The following is a 24,443-nucleotide window of genomic DNA, read 5'->3' as shown; positions in this document are numbered from 1 at the left end:
TTAAACATGGCATTAGCACCATGACCAAAATGAGGGTGTAGATGCAATGTGGAAGTTCTCCAGACTCTTGGAGTCAGTTTTATGTACCACTTTTGTCAGATGAGTATCTATTCAACTAAATGGAAGAAGACAGTATAAGCTTCATAAAAATAATATATTATTACTATTTGAGGTAGTAGCAACAACTATATAGATAGATAGATATAGATAGATAGGTATATATCCTATATATATAGTGAGAGAGAGAGAGAGAGAGAGGGAGAGAGAGAGAGATGAGGAACATCAATTTGTGGTTGCATCATTTTAGTTGTTCATTGATTGCTTCTCATATATGCCTTGACCAAGGGGCTGAAGCAGCCAGTGACCCCTTGCTCAAGCTAGCAACCTTGGACTCAAGCCAGCGACCTTGGGCTCAAGCCAGTGACTTGGGTCACTGACATGATCATGGGATCATGTCAATGATCTCACGCTCAAGCTGGTGAGCCTGCACGCAAGCCAGCAACCTCAGGGGTTCAAACCTGGGACCTTAGCATCCTAGGTTGATGCTCTATTCCCTGTACCACCACCGGTCAGGCAGCAATATATATATATATATTTAAAGCTTCTACCATGTCACTCTCAATATACTATTACATCTGTGTTCTCATATAATTGTCACACCTCTAAGGGGAAATAGCATATCAGATTATATCTACATTAAAGAGAAAAATGAGTCGCAGGAAAGTGGGACGCCCACTGTTGGTCAGAGTTAAAAAAAAAAAAGATAATCTCCACTTAACAAAAGAAGAAACAACCTCAGAAATTAGGTAAATTTCAGTAAGTGTCAGAGCTAGGATTTGAATCCAATTTGGCCTGCTTCCAAAATCTTGTGTATTTTCTGTTGTGTCCGGATGCCTGCCTCATTACTCCTTTCTCAGAATTAACTAAAGGGTTGTTAGAAATGACAGCCATCCTCAGAAAATTATACTTTACTCAGTTGAATCACAAGGATATACTCGTGAGAGAAGAAAATAAAGCATTTCCAAAACTTTGGCATAGCTGTTAGTTAATGAGAGGGCCCGGGAGAGGGGACGTGTCTTCCGGATGTGAGTGCTGCCTCTTCCCTCACAGCCCTGCCCACCCGGCCACTGGGGAGCCCAGAAGGCGTCCCGTCTGTTCTGTTGAATCTCACTCACACAGCAGTTACCAGAGAAAATCTGTGCCCTGGAACAAATGATTTTCTATGGAATGGAAATCACTGTATTGTATAAATGTGTTTTTCAAATTTTAGAAATAAACTTGATTAATGGTCAGTGCTTGCATATCTTATTTCCCATTGATGTGATATAAACTTCATTTATTTGTGGCTTTTGCTGGACAGAGAGGCACCTTCTTTCACTTTTGTCCTTTTTGTTTTCTCATTTGCTGTTAAACTGTTGCAGATCACTAACCAGGAGCATGTTGTTAATTTCATTACAAGAGCAGGCAGTAGTGGGAGTTCTTGTAGTTTTAAAACTGCCAGGCTTAAGAGCACTTGGAAAATTGTCCGGAGTGTTCTCAAACTGTGAGCCCCCACATGGTTATAAAGGTTAGTCCTAATTACCTTCTTTTTTCCCTGGAAGTTCTCAGTTTGGTCATGGTGGTAATGCCATGTTTAATCGGTTTCAACTCCAGTGAGACTGATAGTCTCTGAAGTTGTTTTTATTCCTTTCATGTGCTGCCTACTCATGTGCAGACTGTTCTTAACTGATTGTTAAGCTCTGTCAGTCTTTCTTTAACTATAATTATGAAACTGTTAAAAAATCATGCATATTCAAATCTAGTTTTTCAAACAATTTGCTGACCATGTCCATTTTAAGAGCCTGTTGTGTTAAATTTTACCTCTCTTCTGCCCAAGTCCTCACTTCCATATAACAGTTAATTGCAATTTAAATGTTTACAAAGGGTTTGTTTTTCTAAACATTTTGCACATACTGTGGTGCTCCAAAGAAAAAACCTAAATGCAACAATAATGCAATCTCTGTAAGTTTGCTTTCAAACACAAACTAACCTCCAAACAATATGAATGCACAAACCTCCCTGCCCCCAAAACTTTATCTCAATCAGCTTTCTTAAAAATCTAGGCATATCTTTACTTTCATTTGAAATGTAATTATGCATTATCTGATATGTTACTACAATCTCCTTTACTTAACAGGAAGAGAATTAACCATAAGGTTCAACTGCTGACAATTTGCAAGGAGAAAAGATTCATTTACAGTCTAACTTCTTTGTCATAGTGGCTTCAGAAAGTGTGAGACAACAGCTCTATTCACTTTCCTTTCTCTCTCCTCTCACCCTGTCTTTTCAGGCACTTCCACAATTTACAGAATCTTAGTTTGGCTTATTGCAAAAAGTTCACAGACAGAGGTTTACGGTACCTGAATTTGGGGCATGGATGCCACAAGCTCATCTATCTGGACCTTTCCGGCTGCACCCAGGTTTGTCTTTTCAGTCTTCTCTTTCCTGCAGCAGGCGAGGGAGTCCTCCCGAGAGCGGGCGGCATCCAGTCCTCATGTTATACTAACGCTGTGCTCAGACTGCAGCACACTATTCAGAGGTTTTGAATTACATGGCCACAGCTGCTTCAGTTTCCCCCAGAATTGCTACTATAGGCTCTTGGCTTCCTTCCACTGGAGTGTCACATCCACAAACAGGCAGAGCTCATTGGATGATGAAACAGACCATTTCTGTACAGATACTCTGAACAGTTGTAATACCAGAGTCCAAATCTTGAAATTTTAGAATTGCTACCAAGATACAAACAAAGGAAAACCTTTTTGAAGGAGAATTTACAATGAACTTTCTGAAAAGTCAATAAGCTCCCACATGGGCTTTCAAAGCATAAATAGTGTTAGGTAAAATGCTGAAAGTAAAATTTATATGTATAAGAAAGGAAATACAACAAGGATTGTAATCTTAAAAATTGCATTATATGCTTAGACTAAATAACATGCAGATTTCAGATCTACATGGGGAAACAGTTAAGTGTGAAAAAGCCAGATTAAGTGCCCTGGCTGGATAGTTCAGTCGGTTAGAATGTTGTCCCGATATGCCAAAGTTGCGAGTTCAATCCCTGGTCAGGGCACACACAAGAAGCAACCAATGAATGCGTAGATAAGTGGAACAATAAGTCAGTTCTCTCCCCTCAGTCCTATTCCTCTTTTCTTAAACTCAGCTTAAAATTTTTTAAAGAAATAATTAAGGAAATTTGGGCAGAAAATAAGATGGAGTCATAGAGGGCAGGACATAGACTTTGGAAGTAGGTGCTGCCTGCCTCATTGATAGTTTTTTCTGCTCTATTTTAGTAGATATAAGTCATAGTTCTTTTAACTTCTGTTCTTCTGCTTCTCTGTGTATTTTATTGATATTAGTATCAGAGTACATTCATCATTCTATAAGAACATAGCACAGATGAGACCTGGGTAAAATATTGATAATCACCATTTATCGAGTTGTTACTCTATGCCAGGCACCATGTCAGTGCTTGACACAGATCACATTTATTCCTCATGCAGGTGCTGTGTAGTATGTGTTTATGATGCTCATTTAGAAATGAATGGGCCAACGCCCCCAAAGTTGCACAGCTGACAAAAGCCCATGGTGCTGGTGCAGTTACAAGTGCCTGTTGGTTGATACCTTGGTTTCATGGTTACTAAGCAGTGCAGGGTAAGAGGGGGAAGAAGGGAGACTCTAAGCTAGGGCTGAAACAGCTACCGTTTGCTTTTTTAATGTAACTTGCTGAACAACAACTACCATCACTCTTATGACCCAGATGGTCTGACCGTTCCCTCCAGTGGACTAAACTTTAGACAGGCTTCTTTCTGAGTCTTGGCTCCTAACCTCCTTTTTTAAAGTGCTTATTTACTTTAGAAAACTTGCAGTTGTACATTCTTTCTTTGTTCCTTTTGAGATGTAAACCTTTTAAAAAGCTTCTCGCCAAATATACAACCCAGGACAGTCTTCCTCAAGTACCTGGGAGCCATGCTTTGAAATGTAATCATTAAGGGAGATAACAATAGCATTTCCAGTCTCTGTGCAGAGATGGAAGACTAACTTTGATATAAATGTCAATTAGCAAATACAAATGGCCTAACTCATTAGAGAAGGTATTTGCAAATTCAGGAATAATTCAATGTGCTTGACATATCCCATTGATGCTCTTCCCCCTAAATATACTGCTCACAAAAAGTAGGGGATATTTTATCACTTCATATAAATTTTGAAATATCCCCAAATTTTTGTGAGTAGTATATATATCCTCTGATACTTTCTACTAGTTCACCCTAAGCTTAAAAACCTTCCCCATAAGTGTGACTTAGTACCTCCTTGTTCTTCTCAGTTTTCACAAAGTAATTTTTAAAGCAACAACACACAACACAGACACACAGACACACAGATACACATAAACATGTCCTAAGGATAAATATTCTCAGACATAGACTAGTCTATACTCTACCCAGCAAAGCTATCATTTAGAATCGAAGGACAGATAAAGAGCTTCCCAGACAAGAAAAAGCTAAAGGAGTTCATTGTCACCAAACCAGTATTACAAGAAATGTTAAAGGATCTTCTTTAAGAAGAAGAAGAAATTTTAAAAAGATCAAAATATGAATAATAAAATGGCAATAAGTACATATCTACCAATTACTTTAAATGCAAATAGATTAAATACTCCAATCAAAAGACATATGGAGGCTAAATGAATAGCAAAACATGACCCTTACATATTGTTATACCGTGACCAGTGAGTTCCACAAAGACACCAAAGTTACAGAAGAATTTCTAAGAGGAGTTTATTATTAAGCCGGCTGGCTGCATGGGGGTTCAGACTCCAAATTATGCAGCCTTGAAGAGTTTATACAGGCTTAAAGTCACAAGGAATTTTAACAGCTGCGACAGATCACAGAAGCAAAACTAGCAGTTAAAGCAAAACTAGCAGCTGATCAGGAAGCCCCAAATCAGACCCTGCTTGCTTAGTTTGCATATATAAAATTTTCAAAATGGTGATTATTAGAAGGCATATAAAATGTTACAGAATACAGGTTTCCATGGAAGGGGCTCATGATCCCTTTGTATAGGTCACTCTCATGACTCCAGGATGGGAGGGTGAGTCAGAGGATTAGTGTGGGAATTTTTAATTAAGGTACAAAAACATTGTTTCTTAAAGGCTTTTACAAAAAGAGAGAGGAAGGGGGTTTTCAGCTAAGTTCTATCTTCTTTGCTCTGTGTAGCAAGTGGCACCAGTCCTTCCAGAGAACTACAGGAAGTAGTTAAACTATGACTAGCTGACACAGTTGCCCCTTCAAGTTCTTCTCCTTGCATTCTTTTTGTTAGAGGAGGGGTAGGCGGTCTGACTTTTCCTTTTTAAAATGGCATTGCTAATGCAACAGTTTTCTGGTTTCCTGGCACCTTGTCACAATATGTTGTCTGTAAGAGATTCACTTCAGATTGAGAGACACGGACTGAAAGTAAAGGGATGGAAGAAGATATATCACGGAAATGGAAACAAACAAACAAAAGCTAGGGTAGCAATACTTAACCCAGATAAAATACTTTTTAAAATAAAGGCTATAACAAAAGGCAAAGAAGGATCCAGTAATTCCACTCCTGGGTATTTATTAGAAGAAATCTAAAACACTAAATCAAAAAGGCATATAAATCAATGTTTATTGCAGCATTATTTACACTAGCCAAGGTATGGAATGAATCTAAGTATTCATTAATAGATTAATGGATAAAAAAGAAGTGGTGCGTACATATATACAATGGGATAGGAGTCAGCCATAAAAAAAACGAATGAAATCTTGCCTTCTGCAACAAAATGGATGGATCTAGAAGGTATTGTGATGAATGAAATAAGTCAGTCAGTGAGAGGCAAGTGCTGGATGATTTCACATATATGAGAAACCTAAAACAAACAAACAAACAAAAAACCCCAAACAACAGAACAGGAAAAAATTCCAAATACTCAATAAGAATAAATTGTCTCTATATTCATATATATTCATATATTATGTAATTGTATACATATTACTGAACAAGCAAATTTGAAATGTCCTAAAATCTCAGAGTTCATATATAATAAACTTTATAGAGGTATTCCTAAATTTAACATTATAAAATTTTACATGACATTATTGATAATAAGGAGTGAAGCTGAAAGAAGCTTTTCTATGCTATAAATTTAAAAGTTCTGATTAATCTTTCTAGAGGAAAGAATTATCCTTTCATTTCACATGTAGAAAATATTACAGAATATCAAATTGTTATATAAAGAGGCCATCAAAGGGTATGTAGCTAAAAACATGGATAAAAGTATGACAAAGGTGTGTTAGTAAGTTAATTAGTAAACTACAATATACTTTAATTTTTTTTTTTTTTTTTTACAGAGACAGAGAGAGAGTCAGAGAGAGGGATAGACAGGGACAGACAGACAGGAACGGAGAGATGAGAAGCATCAATCGTTAGTTTTTCGTTGCGCATTGCAACACCTTAATTGTTCATTGATTGCCTTCTTATACGTGCCTTGACCGCAGGCCTTCAGCAGACCGAGTAACCCCCTGCTCCAGCCAGCGACCTTTGGGCTCAAGCTGATGAGCTTTTGCTCAAACCAGATGAGTCCTCGCTCAAGCTTGAGACCTCGGGGTCTCGAACCTGGGTCTTCCGCATCCCAGTCCGACACTCTGTCCACTGCGCCACCGCCCGGTCAGGCTAAACTACAATATACTTTAAAAGAAAAAGAAGAATTGATAGGAGAGGTTTTAAATCAATGACCCTGAACCTAGATATGCATGCAACACACACACGTCTGTCTTTACATTTTGAGCCAACATTTAAATGTTGAAGTTTTCACATAAAAATCTAGACTTCCAGCTTCTCTTTAAAAACTGGAAGAGCTAGCAAACATGCGCCTGTGTTCCCAGACGCCGTCAACAGGCTGGAACTGAGTCAAGCCGCGCTCCCTTGAGTGGAGCTGGCACCCCTGTGTGACGCCCTCTCCTCAACGCCATAACGGCCACGCATGTGCTCACACCCAGAATGCTGCCACTTAATTGCATCGTCTACCTGTCCTCAGGAGCTTTAAGCTTGGTCTGAATGTATAAAGAATAGAATTATTTTCCTGATTGTGCTTTAATTAATAAGTCTCAAACCACAAGGAAGTTAATATTTCACAACATTATACAAAATAATGTTGATTTATTTTGTTCATTCCTCTTCCATTTCAATTTGTTCATTTAATAATTCAACAGAGATTTTACTGTGTCAGACAATGTTTCAGGCACTGGAAATCGTGCCATTCAAAAGCGAGCCCCTTTAGGCCCACGGAGAGTACGAAACGGGCTCATTATTAACCATGGGTATCTTTAAAATGGCTGCTGCTGTAGCTTCAGAAAGAGTAGATGGAATTGAATGTCACCGCTCTGCGGGACTTCTGTCCTTTGAGGGTACTCTGTCTATGTCCTCAGCTCTGAGTGTGAGAACAATCTCAATCTTTCAGGCCTAGTCGCATTACTATGACAGCACAGAAATGATTTCAAAGAAGGAAAACAGACAATTCACAGATTTTTCAGGTTCTCCCCTTGGAAACACAAAAGTATTTTCTTTTTATGCTAGAAATGTTGCAGTATGAAGTCATGTATTAATACCTGACCAAGAAAAAAGGTCCTAATTAAACAGAAAGACTTGAGGGTAGAAGCTGACGATGAAATGCCTTTCCCTGGTGTCTGAGTGCCTGCTGTGTACCGGCACCGTCGTTAGCGCTCCGTCTTCCGGGAATTCTGGGTCAACATACATCAAATATAACAAGGGCCAAGCTTTCATGTAGTCCAGGCTGCCCCCACAAGAAAGATGTATTTATACAATATTGGGGAAAAATTTTAACTGTACCTGTTAGAAGAAAATAAATTAATGGATAATGGAGAATTGCAAAGAAAGTAAAAATCAGTTACATATATTTTAGAACTATTCTGCATTCCTCTGGGACTGGAAGATCACTGTAGGTGTACAGGGCAATGTGATGGGTTTCTTAATGAATACCAGCACTTGCAAACGCACCTGCATGCCAACATCTGTGATGGCACCGAGCTGATGCCTGGGCTCCGTTTCTCCTCCTCTAAGAAGCTGCTGTTCACTCTCCGTCCAAAATCAGGCTAGGGCTGCCCCCGCGAAATCTCAATTGCAGGCCTCTAACCACACACTTGTCACTTTGAATTTTCTAGCTTTCTTTTTTTCACTTAAAAAAAAAAAGCTTTGCGGCCCTGGCCAGTTGGCTCAGTGGTAGAGCATCGGCCTGGCGTGCAGAAGTCCCGGGTTCGATTCCCGGCCAGCGCACACAGGAGAGGCGCCCATCTGCTTCTCCACCCCTCCCCCTCTCCTTCCTCTCTGTCTCTCTCTTCCCCTCCCGCATCGACGCTCCATTGGAGCAAAGATGGCCCGGGCGCTGGGGATGGCTCCTTGGCCTCTGCCCCAGGCACTAGAGTGGCTCTGGTCGCGACAGAGCCACACCCGGGATGGGCAGAGCATCGCTCCCTGGTGGGCGTGCCGGGTGGATCCCGGTCGGGCGCATGCGGGAGTCTGTCTGACCGCCTCTCCATTTCCAGCTTCAGAAAAATACAAAAAAACACAAAACTTTGCTTTTTTTCTTTTTCCATGTTAAACATACACAGACACAAAGATGAAAAAAATTTGAGCCCTGGCCAGCTGGCTCAGCCGTAGAACATCAACCCAGTGTGTGGATCTCCTGGGTTCGATTCTCTGCCAGAGCACACAGGAGAAGTGCCCATCTGCTTCTCCTCCCTTCCTCCTCTCATTTCTCTTTGTCTCTCTCTTCCCTTCCTGCAGCCAAGGCTCCAATGGAGCAAAGTTAGCCCGGGTGCTGAGGATGGTTCCATGGCCTCCACCTCAGGCACTAGAATGGCTTCAGTTGCAATGGAGCAATGCCCCAGATGAGCAGAGCATCACACCCTGGTGGGCATGCCAGGTGGATCTCGGTCAGGCACATGCAGGCATCTGTCTCTCTGCCTCCCTGCTTCTCACTTCAGAAAATACAAAAAAAAAAAAAAAAGAGAGAAAAAAAATTGAATTACCTAAAAATCTGCCACCTAGGAATAACAAACATTACTGGTAAAAAATGCTTTTTGGTCTTTTTTTCTGTACATATTTATATTCTTTTAAGCTAAAATGGATTATATAGTACACATCTCTTTCATGTAATATTCTATACAGTGAACACCTATTTCATTGAATATTTTTCTGTAACTTATTTTTAATAGCTACATAGTATTCTATTGCACCAAAACACCAATATGTATTTCACTATTCATTATTGGTCTACCATGTTTTTCTATCATCAGTAAACTCTGAGGAAAATTCTTGTAGCCAAAACTTTGCATATGTCTATGCAATTTGGGAGGACAAATTTTTAGAAGTAAAATGATCAGAAGGTATAGCTATTTTCAAGTCCATCCATGTTTTACAAAGTTTGTCAAGTTATACTTAATTATAAATGTAAAATAACATTTGGTGTCTTTATAAATCTTTTGCCAATTTGATTTTGAAGATGATATTTTGTATTTTTAATTAGTATTTCTTTGATAACATAAGTTTAAACCATATTTGGGTACTTAATATTTATTGGATGATAGCATTTTTATTCCAATAGGCTGCCATTGTTAAGATATTTTTGAAATTAATTAAAATTTTTCTTTTAAGGCCTGAGTGCAATATATTCTTTAAACTGTTTTCAAAGGAAAATAATCTATATTCACTAAACAAAAAATTCTGGTTGAGTCAGTTGAACAAATTTACTCAAAATGATAAAATCTAAGCTTATACCATAACACAACTTTTGAGAAACCGTGTGTAAACACAATTTGGGAAGACTTTCTGGAGATAAAATGGTTTCATCGCGTAAAGAAAGTACCCTTTCCAATACTCCCTCGTCCATAATCTGGGACATTCTGTGATAGTGAATGGGACCCCCTCGTTCTCTGCTCTAAGAAGTGCTGTGTGACCTAACTCATGGCGACATTTATCAGATGTTTATTGAATATTTGGAATAAATAAGTGAAACGGTTGTAGGAACTATGTAATGAACTGTATAATGAACTCCTGTAAGAGATATTGGTAGATTTCCTTTGCACCTCAAGCTTTTTTCCAGGAACTCTCCTCTCCCTTGCATTTCTGTGGTGCTGTCACTTATGGTACCATGAGAGCAATATACCATAGTATTGGGTTCATGGGCTCTGGGGCACTTGCATTTTAATCCTGAGTTTGCCATTTTCTAGTTTTGGGACTGGAGCAAGTTACCTAAGCATTCTGTATACCTCAGTTCCTTATCTACGAAATGGAGAAAATATAGTTTCTACCTCATAAATGTGTTGTGTGAATAAAATGATTTAATGCAGAGAAGAAGATTAGAACAGTGGTTGCATATAATAAGTGCTTAGTCACCATTAGTTATTATTATTAGAGTATTGGTGGTATTAGTATTTTTCCACACTAGTCACTTGGTCCAGGCCTAGGCAATTCTAAATTTCATACACAGGGGCTGTAATTTTTCTAGGAAGAGGATGACCCTAGCAGAACAATTCAGAATCCTGCTAGGTATTTAATATTGGGAAAAAGAAATTCTTTTTTTCCCTGAGGTTGCAGAGTCTGGAGTATGTAAGTCCAGCCTGATTTGTGGTTTTCTTGCCCAAGAACATGGAAGAAATTTGTCGACAGTGGAAAAGAACAAAACCAATGCAAAAAAGCCAGCTTTAGAGAGAGAGAAATGACATATTGTTTAGTGGACTTTCAGTTAGACACACCATTCATTCCCTTTCTACCTAAGCTAGTTTATTTTTGGTTTCTATCACTGCAACTGAAAGAAATTGACAATTGGTAAGTTGTGATTCCTATTTAGCCTTTAGTTGAAAGAGCAAAAATACTTCTGATTAGGCTTGACAGAGAGCCTTACTCCAGAAAAGAAGACTAAGACCAAGAGAGAAAGTTGTGACGGTTTCTCATAGCTTTCCATATACTTGGGTTCTACCATGTATCTGAATTTGTTGCTTTGAGCATGATCTGTGACTGACCACATGCAATCCTTAACACCCAAGAAGCCAGATTAAATCTGCTTTCTGTTTTGCTGGCACTGAGAACTGGCCCTAGTGAATAAAGGCATTCCCTAATGACCTTTTGTCACCCCCCCTCCCCATGCACAATGCTGTGAACATTCATGTACATCTACTTGGATAGACACGGCCCAGATTTCTGTTGAGTACACACATAAGAGTCGAATGGCTGGGTCATAAAGCATGTGTAGGTTTGGCTTTCATTGATAGTGTTAATTTCCTAAATTGGCTGTGTCAATCCTAATGACATTTTTATGATTTAGAAAGCTGATGTAGGTGTGATTTCTGTGAGGAAGCTAATACTGTGGTTTTCCAACCCCTTAATCATAGAGGGCCCAGGGTTCAGTTCTAGGTTCACTTTTCTTCTTAGCCTATAGCTGCTCCACTGGTCATCTTAACTAGAGCATGTTTTTAAATACCACCTCCAATAATGAGCATATATCAAACCATTAGATGTATGTATATATACACATATGCACATACATGTTTAACATGTGTGTTTATATATAGACATAATGTATATTTTTATAGAAATAATATATGTATATATGTATAAATATACACACATATATCACACAGACTTCTCTCTTAAATTTTATACTCATATCTAAAAAAAAAAAAAAATCCCTGCTCTAAAGAATAACTCCTGACCCCACCTTTGGCCTTCCCTAGCTCTATGTTTATAGTTGCTGAGGCCAAAAATCTCAGACTCATCTGTTTTGGATTAAATTGTATCCCCCTCCCAATTCAAATGTTGAAGTTCTAACCCCTAGTACCTCATAATGTGACCTTATTTGGAAATAAGGTTGTGGCAGATGTAATTAGTTAAGATGAGATCACTAGGTTGGGCCCTATCCAGTGTGATTGATGTCCTTGTGAACAGGGGAAATTTGGACATAGCCACATGCATATGTGGGAGTGCCATGTGCACGTAAAGATGGCCATCTGGAAGCCAAGGAGAGAGGCCTGGACCATGTCCTTTCTTCCATTTGAGGGGACCAACCTCAGAGGGAACCAACCTTCCTGACACCTTGATCTTGGACTGTCAGCTTCCAAAACTGTTGAACAACAAATTTCTGTTGTTTAAGCCACACAGTTTGTGGTAGTTTGTTACAGAAGACCTAGCAAACTACTATAGTATCCTGACTCTTTTCCCTGTCTCACTCTCCACATCTACCTGTCAGGAAGTCCAGTTGTCTGTTATTTCAGGATTCATCCCAGATCTGATCCCTTCTCACCACAGGCACAGCTATCACCCCACTCAAAGCCACTGTCATCTCCTGCCTGGATTACTGTGATGACCTCCTACTGTTCTCTTTGCATTCACTTCTGCCTTCTACCAGTCCACTCTCAATGCAGCATCTAGAGTGATCTTTTAAAAATATATATTTTTATTATTTTTTATTGGTAGATGTTGGTCAAATAAAATTTTAAGTATGATATATATGTTTGCTCACCTATAGTTTGCATTGGGTGTGGGGGACAGGCTGTAAGCAGGCAGGGTCGTTATAGCCTAAGGCTTAGTTTTCAGACTAAGCCTTTCCCACCCTTTTAATGCTAAGATCTTTTCTAAACTAAGCTTTTCCCCACACCCTTGACTATTGCATGATGTGGGGTGGTGCACTCTCATGAGGAATCCCATTATGCCTCAGATAAGTGACTTTGTATCAGAGACTTCCTTTTTTGTATATTGGATTAAAAGTTTTGATTTCTACACTATAAAACGAGGCAAAGGAGCCTATGCTAGAGGAGAGCAGAGAAAGGCCATGTGGAGGAGAGGAGAAGCAGCCAAGATGGCAGAGTGCTGAAGGAGAAGCCAGTTTGAGCAGAGTTTGTGCAGAGAGAGAGAGATGGGGAACAGAGGTGAATAAGGCTGATTTGATTCTAGGAAACTCGGATAAGTCATGGCTTTGGGAGCCCTGAATGGAAAGAGAAGTGTTTTCCCACTGTGTCTATTTCTTGCCCGCTGGGTGCAAGCTAGGATTAAAGCTAACGGCCCACCAGTTCTTGGCTCCATTGTTTCACTACTGTCTGTCTGAATCAAATTCGAACCTGCATGGGCCAGGCAGCTGAGATGGTGGCTGTGGCTACTGGCTACACAGTAGATTTTAGAGAGACAGAGAGAGGAACGGAGCTAGAGAGAAGCATTCATTCATTGTTCCATTTAGTTGTGCATTCATTGGTTGCTTCCCATATGTGCCCTATCAAGAATTGAACCCCCAACCTTGTCTCAGCACTATGCTCAGCCAACTGAGTAACCAGCCAGGGCTAGAGTGATCTTTTAAAAACCACATCATTGTCCTTCTTCTGCTCAAATACCTGGCAAGCCTTTCTATTCACTCAATAAAAGAAAAATCTTGAAAGGACCTCCAAGACCCCATTAATCTACCTCTTTCCCCAGTTGCCTTTCTGCCACCACTTCCTAGTCCTCTCTTACAAATTCTGCTCCACTGGCTTCCTTTTAGCTGAAAGAAACACACAAGGTTTTACCTTAGGGTTTTGTTTGTTTGTTTATGAATTTGTTTGTTTGAATTGGCTCTTTTCTTTAGCTGATACTCTTCCCGTAGTTATCTATATGGCTAACTTCCTTACCTCCTTTAAGTCTTTCCTCACATATCCCATAATGAATGAATGGATGGTTAAAAAGGCATCATCTTAAAGAACTCCAAGACATCCACATTAGTTTCCTGTTCATATCAGAGCTCTCTAAATATGTTCTAAATATTTTCCATTTGTTTCAAAATCTAAACATGAAATATATGGGTATCATTAAAAGTTTTAATGAAGCCCTGGCCAGTTGGCTCAGTGGCAGAGCATTGGCCCAGTATGTGAAAGTCCCAGGTTTGATTTTCAGCCAGGGCACACAGGAGAAGCACCCATCTGCTTCTCCACCCTTCCTCCTCTCCTTTCTCTCTCTCTCTCTTCCCCTCCTGCAGCTGAGGCTCCATTGGAGCAGAGTTGGCCGGGGTGCTGAGGATGGCTCCATGGCCTCGGCCTCAGATACTAGAATGGCTCCAATTGCAGCAAAGCAACTGCCCAAATGGGTAGAGCATAGCCCCCTTGTGGGCATGCTGGGTGGATCCCGGTTTGACGCATGTGGGAGTCTGTCTGTCTGCCTCCCTGCCACTTCTAGCTTTGGAAAAATACAAAAAGAAAAAATTTTAATGGAGAGGACAAAGGTATCCCATTTGTACATGAGAAAGTGCCAAGTAGGAGGGCAGTGACACCCAATTATACTTTTCCCGTATTCTCTGCTCTGTGTGTACCTCCAGGGAGTCTCCTGTTGATGTTCTCTTTGGGTAGCCACTTTCCCTGCAGATTCATGCATCTCTGTGTGTAGCAGTCAGTGGGTTATAACACCGTGTGGGAAGTCAGGCATGGAATGACCACACCTCTGCTGGGAAGTAAGGCTGAGGTGCATCCCAGCTCAGGCTGAAACACAAATTCCAAGAAATCAACAACTCTGAACATGGAGGGCAAAGGGAACCAATGAAGAATGGAGAGTTTGGACCCAGATTCAGAGTTATATGTTAAGATTTAAGATAATTAAACCAGAGAGTAGAGAGCTTGCAGTAGGATGTCTGCCTCTCCACTTCCCTTGTTCACCAGGCTCACCCTTTGCCCTCTGCCTAGACATCCTGATACTGTCCCTTGCTCCCTTCCATCGGGTTAACTTGCACCATATCCTTTGAGGCTCAGCTCATTCACAGCCTTCTCTAGGAAGCCCTCACTGACCCTTGCTTTTCCTCAACTCAAGCTGTGTTATGATTCCTCCTGTGTGTAGTTCTATCATTCACTGCACTTTTACGAAGTGTTCTCTCTGTAAGCAGTGGTCTGCTCTCCTCTCCTTTGTGAGCTCCTTGATGTCCAGAATGATGCCTTATTTATTGGTATATCTATATCCTCAGCACGTAATACAGTACCTGGCACATAGTTTAATCAGTGTTTGATGAATGAATGAAAATGCAGCCAATTTTAAGGCATGGCTAACCAGGTGCTTTAGGTGAAAACTCAGCAGGTCTGTTAGGCAGCCGAGAAGGTGGCAGTCTGCTGGAGCTAGGTCTGATGTTCTTTCTTGGTAAGGGCAACTATGAAATAACTAAAGTGGAAGTATTTTTCATCAATTATTCTTTAGTCACTACACACAAGTCAAGAAAAATGAAAAGGGACAGCATCCCAGAAATGTTCAAATGATTGGAATACTCAGTGCGATAATAATGATTTATCAGTAATTCTTGTACTGGTAAATCTCCCTGGGACCCATGAATCTTAAAGGTAGGCTGTGTGAACTGCAGGCTAGACAATCCCAAGGTCATTTCGGTTCTCCCTAGGCTACATAAAATCCGAATTCCCCTTTCAGACAGGCAAAGATCATGGAAGGTTTTACTTGTCCATTCCGGGGTTTGTGGTGGAGGTGGGAGAAAGCCACAGAGGCACAGCCAGGAGTGGGTGTGCTAGCCCAATGGAATGAGACTGCGTAAGCAAAGCAAGAGTGAAAAGGGATCTCTTTCTCTCTCTGTCTGTCTCTCTCTCTGTCTCTCTCTCTGTCTCTGTCTCTCTCTGTCTCTCTCTCTCTCTCTCTCACACACACACACACACACACACACACACACACACACACACACACACACACCGGAAGCCAGTGGATGGTGAAAGGAGCCCCAAACTGAAGTTAGAAGGGCCAGGATTTAGTCCTTGCATGCTCTTGACCAACTGTGCAGCCCTGGACACGGCCTCTCTGCCTCAGCTGCCTTGGCTGTAGAATGGCTGGGTTGGGCTATGATCTCTCAGGTCTTTTTCAGCTTTAGGATTTGGTGTTTCTGTATGATGACTAACCAAGGTAATCAAAGAAGGAGCAAGATTGGGTAAAAAGAATAATGTATTTTATTTTGGAAAGGCTGAATTTGAGGTTCTCGTGCTACATCTGGGTGTCAATGATAACTACTTGAAACTGGAAGTCTGGCCCATGGAGCAGAGCTGAGAGTGGAGGCTCTGTTTCAGCCGTTTATCAATAAGGGGTGATAGAATAATAAGAGTTGTGCGTCCAGCTCAACCCCTTGTAAATGAGCAGATCACATACCCAAATGAACTGGCAACATTCAAATTATAATTCACTTATATTTATTTGCTTCCATTTTCCTTTATTCTATATTTTAATTTTTTTTTTTAATTTTTTTTTTGTGTGTGTGTGTGTATTTTTTGAAGCTGGAAACGGGGAGAGACAGTCAGACAGACTCCCGCATGCGCCCAACCGGGATCCACCCGGCACGCACACCAGGGGCGACGCTCTGCCCACCAGGGGGCGATGCTCTGCCCCTCCGGGGTTCGCTCTGCCGCGACCAGAGCCACTCCAGCACCTGGGGCAGAGGCCAAGGAGCCATCCCCAGTGCCCGGGCCATCCTTGCTCCAATGGAGCCTCGGCTGCGGGAGGGGAAGAGAGAGACAGAGAGGAAGGAGGGGGGGTGGGGGTGGAGAAGCAAATGGGCGCTTCTCCTATGTGCCCTGGCCGGGAATCGAACCTGGGTCCCCCGCACGCCAGGCCGACGCTCTACCGCTGAGCCAACCGGCCAGGGATATTCTATATTTTAATGGATAGTAATAATTGTATCATTTGTTGGCCATTGACTATGTACTAGGTATTGAGGAAAGTGCTTTGCATTTATTAGCTCATTGAATCTTTACAAATAACTATGTATCAACTGGGTATCATTAGTCCCGCTTTAGAGATGTGGGAACTGAACAGTGGTGTGAAGTAAATGTGGAGCAGGCGCATGGGAGCAGGAAGGCCTGGTCTGCAGTGGTTGCTGAACTCCGTGGTATATAAATACTCTCACCATGGCCTGTTTGAAGCTACTAGTGAGAGGTCATTGCACAGGGAGCTGGAAAAATATGTGCAGTTGTTCCCTATTATGTAATATTTTTACCATACAGATACGATCAACATAAATCTCCTCAAGAGCACAGATAATGGTGACGTGTAATAAATAATTAGGGAGCGATGACTTAGAGTATGCACTACCTTTATGGAATTTATTGAATTTTAAGTTAATGTGATATTATTTTAAGCTGTCTGTATTAAATAACTGGCTTGCAGAGCTCCTAAAAATTTAACTGTCTGTCTAACAAGCTAGTAAGCTGGCTCCACACCCCACTGAAAATGATGCTAAGACAGGATGAGCAACTTGCCTAAGGTCATACAGAGAATGCCTGGGTCAAGATTAGAACCCTGATCTATCTAATTCTGAAGGCCATGCTGTTAACCACTACATTCTCATTTGTAAAACTGTAAAGTGATACGTACTACATATGGTAAAAAAGGAAAAATTATTGTTTCATTTTCTATGTGAAAAACATATCTGTTCTTAAATGTCATCAAAAAGGAGGAGGTCTAGTGGAAAGCAGTCATGAGTCAGAAAAATCACTGCAATTTCTCTTCCTCTGGCTAGTTTGTGTCCCTCAGTTTCCCTGTTACTTAAAGGAATGTTTCGTGTCCAACTTGCATGAGAGAAAATATACAACAATCTATGAAAATCTTTTTATGTTGCTTGTAGATAGGACTCCTAAATTTGAATGGTTCTTATAATTATTAGTTTGAATATAACTTTATGCTAGCCACACTGTAAAACAAAAATAAATAAATAAACACTTATTGTTTACCATCATAGCTCAATGTGATATCTTTGTAGGCAAAATGTATACGGATGTTTAGTGCGTTAAATAGTAAAAATATGAAACATCTGGCAACAATTTTTAGATTTGGAAGAATCAGATGACAAAATGATAAGTCTCAGGGGGCTAAGATCATGTTTCCCATTACTGAAAATGGTTTGAAAAATTTTAAATGTTTTATGAAAAACCATACTTATTTTAGTTTCTTCCCTGTTCCCTATCTTAAGAAGAGACTTACACACAGAATTTCATGAACTGTTCACAAAATTCTACTGAGGTTTTGGACCTGGGTAAAGCCTGTGGTTAAAGTTGCAGCTACGCAGTCACCATTTAGCTTGATAAATCTAGACCAGCAATTTTCAATCGTTTTCACCTCATGGCACACATAAACTAACTACAAAAATTCTGTGGCACACCAAAAATATATTTTTTACAATCTGATGAAAAAATAGGTATAATTTTGATTCATTCACACCAGAGGGCATTATGTTGGCTGTGGTCATCTTTTTGTTTGACAATTGAAAGGAAAACAGGTCAGTGCCCCTGACTAAATGGTATTGCGAGTTTAAAAATTCTTGCTGCACCTAGCACGTTACTGTGCACTGGCTGAAAATCGTCTATCAAACAGCTCTCTGGATCTTGTGTTGTAAGAAGAAAGTATTTTGGTTGTGATTCTCTCAAAAAGGAGATAAAGCTGTTACAATACCGGGAAAGCTGTGAGTGATTTGGCCATTGGGTGAGGAAAAGAGCAAGACAGTGTACTGCGGACAAGAATGATGAGGTTTGGGAGGGTGGGCTCACGCTGCGGACCGCAGTCCTGAGTCACCTCACACTGAGCACACGCAAAGTTGACGCGCACGCTTGCCTTCCGGGCATCTGTCCACTTCACTCATTTTGTGTTCTTGTTCCTCACATTGGAAAATGAACTTTTTTTATGTTTGGCTCTCTAATGTTTTTAAGTAAATTTGGTAATCTTTAACAAATGACCATATTGACTGCCTCCTCCCTTTTTGGAACTACTAGTTCTAATTTACATTTTACAAATACTGTATTCAACAACTACGTGGTCTATTAACAAACCTCTGTTGTCTCATACTGTGTGCCAAGAACCATGCTGTACTGTAAAGGGCATGATGGAAAAGATGCTGTCTGTGTTCCTTGGCAGGCGTATTAACATGTGCACAGTTAATTAATTATCACAGGAGGCAGAAGATACAAGCCATGGGAGGGCTGAGGCTTCAGTGCTCTGAGATGTAAGAGGAAGAAACAGCTCTGTCTGCAGTGATTAGGGAGGGCTACCTGGAAAAAGTGCATCAGTGAACACTGAGGAGGGGCTGGCCATGAAGAATATATAGTTTAGAAAGTACAGGATCTTCCAAAGAAAGAGATTAGCAAAATCTTAAAAGGGATAATAACTGGGCTTCTCTTCCTGTCGCCACAGAAAACACAATATGCACCAGTAAAATCTTTTCAAGCCCTCTTAGCACAGGCCTGGGGAAGGGTTGCTGTTGAAGATGCTTGTGACATATCTGAATATAATAAAACAGAATGTTCCATGATGTTTGGGGAGAAATCTTTCTTTCCCTCCAATAATTCATTCCCCTTGCTAAGCCAGGCTTCTTTGGGGTCACTAAGAGGTTGTGAAGGATATATGGATATGACTGATGTCATCGCATTACCCATTAGTCATTGGCTACAGCACTGCAGAGTGAGAGGACAGCTGGAAATGGGACAGGAACACAACTGGGGCCGTGTTTACCTAAGACGGTATTCTAGCTGTCAGAGAGGGTCATATGTATATGTATATGTATATGTATATGTATATGTATATGTCTTTCTGTGTTGCTGAGCTAGTTGATTCAGAGGCAATGTTGTAAAGAAGGAATTGAAAGTGGAAGCCTGGTAAGATGTTATGCTCACTGAGACAAGTCCCTACCTTCTTTTCACCCTTTTCAAGTGGCAGAGAGGGATCTGAGCTTGATCTCCATTTTTGTACAGCTCACTCACAACTCATTTCCTTCACAGACAGCTCTGTCCTATCGTGCTGATGGGTTGGGTCCCTCTCGGGTTGGGACCCCCCCAGAGGCAGATGGAGAGGATTCTCCTGTGATCACCAAAGCTTCTCTACCCCAACAGGCACAGTAGCTGTCTGCTGGGACTTGAGATTGGAGCGCCACTGATGCGCCTGGTTCGCCCAACTTCCTAACTGATGGGAGTACAACCAGCAAAGAGCTGAGTGGCAGGGCTCCAGCTAGTGTCAAAACTGAAGCCAAAAATCACCTCACAACTAAATAAAGAGACATCAGGTCCAAGTTCTGTGAGAATCCTGCCCAGAAAATGCACAGCTGTCAACTGTAACAAGGCCTGGTATTTTAACATAGTAAAATATTTTGCTTTTTCCCTTAGAGAGGAATTTTTAATTTCAGGCTTATATCCTATTATTTCAGGGAAGAGTAAGGACAATTAATAATTGGTTGGCTAGAAGATTCTGGAAGGAATATTTGAATCATAAAATAGCCAAGCATCTTTATGGATGTCCTAAAATAAACTGTGTAGAGAACTAAGCATTTTATGCCAGGACAAAACTAAAAAGCTCTTTCTCAGAGGTCTCCCTGACCCCCTCTTCTGGATATATTCTTATTGGTTATTAGCAAGGAGTTTTTGGCTGCATTGCAACATTCATTCATTCATTCAGCACTTCATGAGCATCTACACTGTGTGGATGTAACACTGTGTCCAATACTGGGGACACATGGTGATGACTATTCGTAAGGAACATGCTCTCAAACCATACATCTCTGAAGACCATTTCTTCATGGGTGTAATGTGAGGGATGTGTTAGCATGAGCTCTCAAGACCTTATACCTCTAGTTCTTGAATCTTTATTTTTCTGTGAGAGCACAATGCACCCAGAACAGTAACAGGAAAACTGGAACCCAACGTTCATGCCAGACACGGGGCCAACTGACCATTTTTATATCCATGGCCTCCTTTTGTTTCCTCAATAATCTTCTAAAATAGGTATTATTATACCCATTTGAAAGATGAGAAAACTGAGTGTCAGAGAGGTTGCATTGCCTTTTGTGATAAGTGAGAGAAGCAGAGCCAAACGCAACCCGAGCTCTGCTGGCCAACTCCAAGCCCAGCACTCTTCCCTCCTTCTCTGTTCTCCAGATTTCTAATGTTCATTAATCACCCCTAGGCTTTTCTTCTGGAAGTACTTATGGAAATGTTATTCAAGAATCCATGGCTGTATAATACAAAATACCTCATTCTTGCCTTATGGGTCTTCCATTCGCTTTCCCTTCCTCCTTACCTATGAGTGTTCTTATTCGTCCTGAGAGTGCCACTTCACTCAACCCAGCCTCCCACTGCTTTGCCTTTGCTTGTTCTTTACCTTTGACTTGGAATCATTTTCAATCTTGTCTGTAGCAATTTCTGCACTCATTTCCAGACTTTGTCTTACTCCAAAATTTAATTCATTCAGTCCCTTATAGTTGTCCAATACAGAAAGAAGTTTTTAAAAAAAGTATAAGATCATCTCTTTGGGGAAAATAAGATATGCACAGATTGTAGGAAAAAATTATGGGCTAAAATAAAGAGTTACAGACTTGTAAGGTTAAGAGAAGGAAAATAGTAGGATAGGGCTGGAGTCATTGGAACTTGAAGAACAGTTGAGATTTGATTAGATGAACAGAGAGGCAGGGAGAGGTACAAGGTCAGAAAAAAGCAACAGAGAGATCAGCTGACTGTTGGAGAAGTAAGATATCTTTCTGGCTGGAGCAGCTGGGTTTGAACTCTGGAAGCTGGAATGGGACAGGTATTGAAGAATGTTAATCAGAAGGAGTACTGGATCAAGACTTTGCACATCTGTGTTCCTGTTCTATCAATGTGTAATCTGGGGAAAATAGATCAAAGGGTTTGAGTTTCTGATCCCCCACTAGGTGGAGGCTACCTCAATCTACAGAAGTCTGAGCTGTCTAGAGGAGCCTGCTGCCTTCTCTCCTGCTGGCCCCACCGCCAGCCATTCTGTAGTGTGTCATTATGTGTGAGTAGTCAGTTAGGAGCTGAGACTTTCTGCAGCATGGTATAATTGCATTTACTTTGTGAGAACTCTAGCATTGCTGAAAAACATGATTTCTCACAAAGCTACATAAGTTAAGTAATAAAATTTAGGTTATACACATTAAATAATATTCATATTAAAAAATAGAATGCCTCCCCTATCAATTTAGTAATTTATCTTTAAGAAACTGAATTTTCCTAATTAATATCTGGGATGGAGATTCAAGTGCTTGACTTTTTTTGTTAACTTTACAATGAGAAGCAACAACAAGATCTTAAGGCCTCCTTTTTAGTTTGTCTGGTTCAGGGCAGTTGGTGGTGCCAGATAACATGGATGGTCTCAAATGTGTTGATCCAGATGAAAATGTGGCCAGGCAAACTCAGACGATCAGCCAAGGTGAAACAGGCAAGAACAGACAACATCAACCATGAGCTTTGGGAAACATCCAAAGTCTCCAAAGTAGCTATAATGGTTAATTTTATGTCAACTTGAATGGGCCACGGGGTGCTCAGTTATTTGGTTAAACATTCTGGGTTTGCTGTGAGGATTTTTTTGGGATGAAATTAATATTTAAGTTGGTAAACTGAGTAAAAGCAGATCACGCTCCTCAGCATGAGTGGACCTTATTCAATCTGTCGAAGGCCTTAATAGAACCAAAAGGCTGGGTAAGGGAGAATTCACTCTCTCTGCCTGACTGTCTTCAAACTAGGATATCAGTCTTCTCCTGCCTTTAGGCTTATATTCAGGCTGGGATAATACTCTGCTCTCCTGGGCCTCCAGCTTATAAACTGAAGGTCTTGGGGCTTCTTAGCTTTTATAACTGTGTGAGTCAGTTCCTCATTATCTATCTGTCTGTCTACCTACCTACCTACCTACCTACCTACCTACCTACCTACCTACTTACCTACCTACCTACCATCACTTCTATTGGTACTGCTTCTCGGCAGAATGCTGACTAATAAAGTAGCGATTAAATCTGGATCAAAAAGTGAAGGGTCAAGGCAGCAGGTCTCTCTCTGGAGTCCAGTGGTAAAGGTCTTTTGTTTCCTAAGTACAGTAATGTAAGCTGCTCTTCTTAAGAAGCAATGTAGTTTGACAATTAAAAGTACATGAGCTCTGGCTGATTTTCTCAGGAGATAGAGCGTTGGCCTGGTGTATGGATGTTCTGCGTTTGATTCCCAGTCAAGGTGCACAAGAGAAACAACTATCTGCTTCTCCACCCCTCTCTACTTCCCTTCTCTCTCTTTTCCCTTCCCACAGCCAGTGGCTCAACTGGTCCAGGTGTTGGCCGTGAGCACTGAGGACAGCTTGGTTGATTTAAGCATCGGCCTCAGACAGAGGTTGCTGGGTGGATCCTGGTCGGGATGCAGATGGGAATCTGCCTCACTATCTCCACTCTCACTTAAAAAAAAAAGGAGTATATGAATCTGCTTGGACTCATATCCTGGCTCCACTATTTATGAGCTAAATTACCTTGAATATGTTACTTAACTGCTCTCTGCTTCATCTTTCTCATCTGTAATAATGGAGACAATAATATACCTACCCAATTGGTGATTCTGAGAAAAATATAGGCCAGTATAAGAAAATTGTCTAAAAAAGTACCTACATACAATTAGTATTACTTAAATGGCAGCTATCATAAACCTTCCTGGACTTATTGAGCTCATCTTGAACTCTCATAGAACATTCTAGGTCTTTTAAACAAGCAACTTTTTCTTCCATTCTATGATTAAGGAGTGGGGGAAAGAGAGATTCCATAAATATTTTCCTGAACTTTACCAGAAAGTCTTTGGAATCATCCAGCAGAAGATAAGATACTTTTTAGTCAATTATCACTCAATGGCTTGGCTTTTCAATAAGTTCAAAGGACTATGTTCTAGAGCAGAAGTACTCATAGGTGCTCACTTCTAGCACATATTAGATTTTTCCAGGTATGTGACTAGAAGCCTACATTGTAAGAACTGAATTTCCTTCTTCTTTTTTTAAAATAAAATTTTCTGATTATAAAATAATATATTTTTATTAAATAAAATGTTGAAAACACAAATGTTATATGAAAGAAAATAAAAACTATCTATAATCCTAACATCCAATGATAAAAAGCAAAGTTTTGAAATACGTCTTTCTGGGTTTTGGTCTATATGCATCTGACACATATTTTTTTAAACAAAATCAAGATAATAGTGTCTACAGTCAATTTCAAATCCTAATTTTTATACAATATTATATTGTAAGCATTTTATCTCACAAAATATAGTCTGAAATCTTAATTTTCATAGACATCTTAGCATTTTTTGATTTTCCTATTATAATAAATCATACAATAAGACATCATCAATATAAGTCTTCCTGGCCCTGGCCAGTTTGCTCAGTGGTAGAGTGTCGGACTGGCGTGCAGAGGTCCTGGGTTCGATTCCTGGCCAGGGCACACAGGAGAAGCACCCATCTGCTTCTCCACCCCTCCCCCTCTCCTTCCTCTCTGTCTCTCTCTTCCCCTCCTGCAGCCAAGGCTCCATTGGAGCAAAGATGGCCCGGGCGCTGGGGATGGCTCCTTGGCCTCTGTCCCA

At 40.6% G+C, this 24,443-nt stretch overlaps 2 protein-coding genes across 2 annotated transcripts in view; one reads left to right on the top strand and one right to left on the bottom strand.

The window, feature by feature from the left end:
- LRRC17 (leucine rich repeat containing 17) overlaps positions 1-2,523 on the bottom strand; it is a 40,548-nt gene extending 38,025 nt beyond the window's left edge. Inside the window, exon 1 of the mRNA XM_066240039.1 lies at positions 2,400-2,523. The gene's annotated coding sequence lies outside the window, so the exon portion shown is untranslated. The remainder of the gene's footprint in view (positions 1-2,399) is intronic.
- The window catches only part of FBXL13 (F-box and leucine rich repeat protein 13), a 327,926-nt gene that overhangs the window by 183,767 nt on the left and 119,716 nt on the right, over positions 1-24,443 (top strand). The window contains exon 12 of the mRNA XM_066240027.1: positions 2,330-2,459. Coding sequence (XP_066096124.1) covers positions 2,330-2,459 — 130 coding nt within the window. The remainder of the gene's footprint in view (positions 1-2,329; positions 2,460-24,443) is intronic.

Source organism: Saccopteryx bilineata, chromosome 7, assembly GCF_036850765.1.
Source record: "Saccopteryx bilineata isolate mSacBil1 chromosome 7, mSacBil1_pri_phased_curated, whole genome shotgun sequence".
In the NCBI taxonomy this organism is placed as follows: Eukaryota; Metazoa; Chordata; class Mammalia; order Chiroptera; family Emballonuridae; genus Saccopteryx; species Saccopteryx bilineata.
This window is presented reverse-complemented; position numbering and strand designations above follow the sequence as displayed.